General features: G+C 34.3%; 2 protein-coding genes across 3 annotated transcripts in view; one reads left to right on the top strand and one right to left on the bottom strand.

The window, feature by feature from the left end:
* MYPT-75D (Myosin phosphatase targeting subunit 75D) overlaps positions 1-423 on the bottom strand; it is an 8,922-nt gene extending 8,499 nt beyond the window's left edge. The window contains exon 1 of one of the 2 annotated variants that reach the window (XM_018445445.1): positions 160-423. The gene's annotated coding sequence lies outside the window, so the exon portion shown is untranslated. Of the gene's footprint in view, positions 1-155 lie in introns of both variants that reach the window. The other variant, XM_018445446.1, reaches the window with a different exon arrangement.
* A 947-nt stretch (positions 424-1,370) lies between these two features.
* On the top strand, positions 1,371-5,177 carry LOC108721096 (transmembrane protein 42). Its single transcript, XM_018445452.1, has 3 exons — positions 1,371-1,791; positions 2,904-3,050; positions 4,840-5,177. Exons 1-3 carry the CDS (start codon positions 1,672-1,674, stop codon positions 4,987-4,989), a joined length of 417 nt encoding a protein of 138 aa, XP_018300954.1. The 5' UTR covers positions 1,371-1,671; the 3' UTR covers positions 4,990-5,177.
* Positions 5,178-5,804: the final 627 nt, after the last annotated feature.

The raw sequence follows: 5,804 nt of genomic DNA, 5'->3' as shown, positions 1-5,804 counted from the left end.
CCCCGCCACTCGCCGCGCGCCGCCCTTCACTCGATGATCGAGCGACTGGACTCGCGGCTCGCTTCAGCTCGCTCGAATCGCGAACGAACGAACGCGCATGCTCGCCGGCGATCGGCGAACGCGCGCGGCGCCGGCGGTGCCGATCGGCTCAATACTCACAGCTGCGCCACTTCCGCCTCGCCCGTGGAATAACGTTATTGCGTAACCGTTTTGCGTTATGCGCCAGCTGGTCGATAAGCGGGGAGTCCTCTCGATGCTCTCACATCGTTTGGAATTCTCGGTCCGGACGAACTGATCGACGAAGCGTGAGTCTGCCGCGCTCCGCTGAATTTCAAATTGAACTTAAATTCCTAGGCAGTACTTTAAGCCCGGATTACATTACGCATTTGGCATTCAAGATTACGGATTATGAATTAGGACCATTTCGACAAATGTAGATTGACTTTAATCTCGAATTTGCTCTTTATCCTTTTCTGATTTTTAGAAGCAGAAAATAGTTAAAGTTAATTTTAATTAGAAATGGTAGAAATGGAGATTATATTAGAGATTAAAAATTCGACTAGTCATATAATTTTAATTTGAATCCATTTCATTCTGATGAATTCTAATCTCCAACTCGTAATCTCCTCAATCTCGAATGCATAATGTGACACGAGCTTCAAGTCGTTTTTTTTTGTCACTCAACACATGTACTATACATTTTTTAATTACGTATGACAAACGTTTTCCTATTACGAGAAATTATCACTGTCACATGTATATGACATCAACGTCGCAGAACGTGTTGTCATATCCACGTGCAGATAATGCGATAGTCCCTTTTGTTCCTCGTAACTACGTTTCCGTAAAACACAATGAATCAAATGGGATTCAAATCGTATTAAAAACACTTACATTCTTCATTGAATTTTCATTACGTAATTTTAATTAGAACAATAAATTTAGTATGACACGTGTCTGTGAAAAAGTAAGGAAGTTTTTATTAGTCATATATATCAAATTGAATGATTAATACGTATCAAGTATTTCTCTCAGTGTAGTTGGATTGAAATAAAAATTAAATTACACTGGGGGGTAGAAACGGGTATTAAACACATATTTTTACATCAATCTATGGAGGACGGCTTTAATAATGTGCATTACATCGGAATGTTAAGAATGACAATGCCGACTGAGAGATGCGCGTTAATTACATAATCGTTTCGCGATTCAAGTTTCGGATGAAATCCATGTATTCAAAATCGAGATTTGTTAATAAAAAAAAAAATCTTTTTTTCATTTTCATAAATTAAGATCGATTTGTACGTCCGAAGACGCGCGCCCTCATCATCGATCATGCGCGTGCTCAGGTGACTCATCCACGTATTCACCGTCATTCCTGGCCGTGACATCGTACGATCGCACTCGATATTCGCCTCATCGTTGTATACAAAAGTGATCTCGATCGCGGTCGCGAGCAGATAAGAACGAATCTTATCATTCGCGACGGCGGCGACGACGCGGCGCCGTTCACCACCTGTCTCCACTCTCGGTACCTTCGGTACCGCGTGGTACCACACCGCGAACGACGACCTTGGACGTCGCCCGCCGGTCTTGTCCAACTCTAATCTCGCCGACGTCGTCAACATCCGGACATTCCGAACCGGACATCCACGTGCATTGTTTACCGATATGGAAGGACGCGGTGGTGGCGCCGGCAGTGGGGCGCATCTCGCGGTTATTGCTGGCATTTTTGCGACCAGTGGTAGTCTTCTCGGCAAGCTCGCCGGTGGCGCTGATGCGTCGTCATTGGTGAGTTGGCGGCTGATTCGAATCGTCATTCGTCGGTAAACAGGGCGAAATATAGGGGTAATTTTATGAGTTAAGTCTTAAACACAATAGACATAGGCAATAGGCACAGGCAATAGGCACAGGCAACAGGGAATAACGAGCCGTCCAATCACAGCTCTGGGATATAATATCGAACTTATATTCCAGAGCTCTGATTGGACGGTTCGTTATTCCCTGTTGCCTGTGCCTATTGCCTGTGTCTATTGTGTTTCCAGCTTTAGTGACTTAAAAATTTTTCTTTTTATCAAAGGTTTGTTCGCGTCGCAAGCTCCAACATGCTCCTACTCACTCTATCAAGCACATTGAAGTGAGTAAGAGCTATAGTAGAAGCATATTGGAATATGTTGGAGCATGCGATGCGAACAAACCTCAAAATTCGTCTTATTTTTCAACATAGCCTCCTTTTAAAAAATCACTGATTTATCAAACTGCCCAAGTAGACTGCGAATTTTTATTTACAAAATTTTTTCTAGAAGAAAAAGTTAATGATTAAGGAATTTAGAATATTTTTAATTTGCACAACGTACGTGTTTATAGCAATGTATACAATATGCTTTTTTTTGTGTAAAGTATTATATAATAAAAATATTTAAGAAAAAAATTCACTGAAAAATGTTTAACACAAATAAACTAAGAAGGCCATATTCTATTAAAAGGTCTTGATATATAAATATAACAATATGTTTGCTTTTAAATTGGAAATTATAATATTCACAAAGTGTCATTAGGCAACAAGATCATTTTCACGAATATTGCCTTCTTTATTCATTTGTAAGATAATAATAAGAAATGTGTTCTTATATATAAAATTGTTTTAACTGTATTTAACTGTTTTAACTGTATTTATACGTTATAATAATAATAATAGTAACTTTACATGCATTTACAAATTGGATTTAAACAATATTTGAAATTACAAGAAAAGGGAAACAAGTGAAAATGACGAGTGATTAAACAGTAAGAAATTAGAAATAGATCAAACGTTAAAAATTTAACATTAAAAATAATAAAAAAATTAAAATATAAAAGTATAAAATATAATGTTTACATGTTTATTTTTTTTTTTACGATAGTCATCGTTGTTTCTAAAAGGAGTACTTCTCATCTTTATGATCGTGTGCAACACCATAGGATGTACGTTTTTTGTCAAAGCGCTTCATGCCAGCGGATCTTCTTTGCCGATAACGGTCGCCAGTGCAGCTACGAACTATATTTGTTCAGTGAGTTGTTAAATCTTATAATTAATCTCGTAAATAATATTTTTATTAGGTAACATGGTTTAACGCGATCTTCCTCTCGTGATTTTAATCTCATGTTAAATTCTTTAATGAACTTAAACTTGATTTAACGAAAATCTCAAGGCATCAGTAATTATTTTGAAGTGATAAAGTAACGAAAAAGAAACTTTTTAAAAACTTTAGGACAGATTCCACACAAACGTCATGAATAATATAGTGTTACTTCTTAATTGAAATTTTAAGGAATTCTATCTCAATTTTAATTCACAATTATTATAATGATACACATGAAATTATAAATAAAAAAATTATTATATCATTGATGACTTTTCATCAAGAAAAAGTTCGATACTTCAAATTTGGGAACTTGTCATTAAAAGAAATACAATAATTTTTATTTAAAAAACCGTAAATAAATGATATAATAATAATATTCTTAAATTAAATTTTAATAGAATTCTATTTCAACGAATTTTAATTCGTGATTTATAAATATAATAAAATTGAAAATTAGAAAGTTATCACATAAATAGCCTTTTTCTAAAGAAAAAAATCTTCTTCAAATTGGAGAATCCGTCACTGATGAAATTAAGGTCGCGACAGGACGATCATCCATCGTGTTTATCGCAGAAAGAAATAGATCACCGTGAAACATCTGGCCAGATATATTTTCGAGAAAGTTTTAGCATCGGTAATGGAATAAAATGGAGAAGGGAAATAATTTGCAGAAGGACATTTGTCGGTAGCAATTATTTGTCTATAGCTGGTGGTCTGATATACTTCCGAGAGTCGGTTCGCAAAGAGTGAAAGTTGTTTCGCAAACTAGACGCAATTCCGCTAGTGTGTACAATGCGGTCATAGCAATTATATGTGCACAGGTACATGACGATTGAACGAGAATTGTATGATATGATACACGCTATTGAAATACAATCTCGATAGGTAGTAGTATAGTATATTATACACTAGGAGATCAACTGCGCCAGAAAATTATTAATAGAATAATAGAAATAATGACGTTCGCCATATTTCGCGAATATTTCTATTTTCTCCCTTTCCGAACGTGAAATATTAGCAAGACTTTGTCTTATTAGTCTATTAAGTGAAAATGATCAGAGATGTAGAAATATCGTTTTACACGTCACGACAGAATTCTTTTGTAATTCTTCGTGAAAATTGATTTAATTTGTTCGCGATAGCTATAAGTAAAACGACATGTATATATATATCGATTACGTCGGCGTGAAATTAAATATTTATAAGATTAAGTTTGGGTTTGTGCGAGGATATACGTAGGTGCATTTTTAAACTTAAGAACGTCATCAATTGGTGAACCTCAAGAAATAAAAATGCAGTTATATCCATATCTATAGTTTGTCCTATATGTTACCCTATATGAAACACGTGGCTTGCTGATCATATTGATTTCTAATATTTTATATTTCTTTCATAAGCAATTTTTAAGTGCAAAAAACAACAGAAGACTTCATTTTTGCATGATGAATCTAATTCTGTGCAATAGTAATAATAAAAAGAAATTTGGCCAAAATTAGTAAGAAACATACGTATAAATATGAAATATATTTTTATAACATTTTAAATATTTTTCATAATATTTTATATCTATTACACTTATTTTTTTCTTCATTCCTACTCGAAAGTTGAAATTTAAATGTATTATTTCAAGCACACACAGGTTTAATTGTGAAAATATTAAAAGTCCCGATCATATCATTATGAAATGCTAATTTTATAAATATCCTTCTCGAAGGCATTCGTAGGCTACATCGTATTTGATGAATCCACTTCATTGACCTGGTGGTGCGGAACTTCCTTGGTACTTCTCGGCTTGATGTTGATCTGCAATGTTCCCGCTGAAAAAAGCGCTTCCGTCACCGAGGAAAAATTGAAACATCAATAGCTGACGATGGATGCTTTTATATTCTGAGCAAAAGCGATCGTGGTGATGTTACAACGGTACGATTATTTTCATTTTTGTTTTATTGACATCGACAGATATATTTATTATGTCTTTACGTCGGAAATACATTGTATTATTTATGAAAGATAAAAATGAATTTCAATGTACACAAAATGAAGGTATCAAAGAGTAGGTAGATAGATTGTTATTTATTACGAATATTATTAAGTATTATAATTATATGTATGAAGCACAGTTACATATTCTTATTGTAAATAAAATATTCTATGTTTCTATTTTTTCTATAGTAACTTTCTGTATAAATAGCAGCTATAATTTTGAAGCGTATCGACGTAATTGTTCGAACGCACAAGATGACATATAATGTGCATGTATACACATAATGTATTATTAGATCGATCACCGAACGTAGCAGTGCGAAATTCACTTGGGGGGTTAAAAATAATCTATCAGGCTTAAAAAGAATTGTTTTACATTCTCCTCCTGTTTTAAAATTATTTCAAAAACATCAATCAATCTTGAAAATCTCGAGAATGAAACGTAAGAATATAATAGATTATTATTTTTTATAGTACAAGAAAAATATTTTATTTCTTAAAATATTCGCTTTTCGCGATCGACCTATTTTTGTATTTCTGTATGCGGATTGAGTAGATTTTATGCCGAGTTTAAAATGGATTTCGAAAATCCACGTCAAGCTGTATCTGTTTTAGCGAAGTAGATATTTATGTCTACAATAACGATGAGTGAAATGACGATGACGAGGAATGGATGACGAAGTGAATATTTCTCCT

Source organism: Mycetomoellerius zeteki, unplaced genomic scaffold (genome assembly GCF_001594055.1).
Source record: "Mycetomoellerius zeteki isolate Tzet28-1 unplaced genomic scaffold, Tzet1.0 scaffold159, whole genome shotgun sequence".
Taxonomy (NCBI): Eukaryota; Metazoa; Arthropoda; class Insecta; order Hymenoptera; family Formicidae; genus Mycetomoellerius; species Mycetomoellerius zeteki.
This window is presented reverse-complemented; position numbering and strand designations above follow the sequence as displayed.

Bases quoted from the DNA above. Each gene is read 5' to 3' on its own strand.
- LOC108721096 (XM_018445452.1), top strand. From the start codon at position 1,672: ATGGAAGGACGCGGTGGTGGCGCCGGCAGTGGGGCGCATCTCGCGGTT. The intron at 1,792-2,903 runs GTGAGTTGGCGG...TTTTTACGATAG, and splicing joins GCGCTGATGCGTCGTCATTG to TCATCGTTGTTTCTAAAAGG. The intron at 3,051-4,839 runs GTGAGTTGTTAA...TCCTTCTCGAAG, and splicing joins CTACGAACTATATTTGTTCA to GCATTCGTAGGCTACATCGT.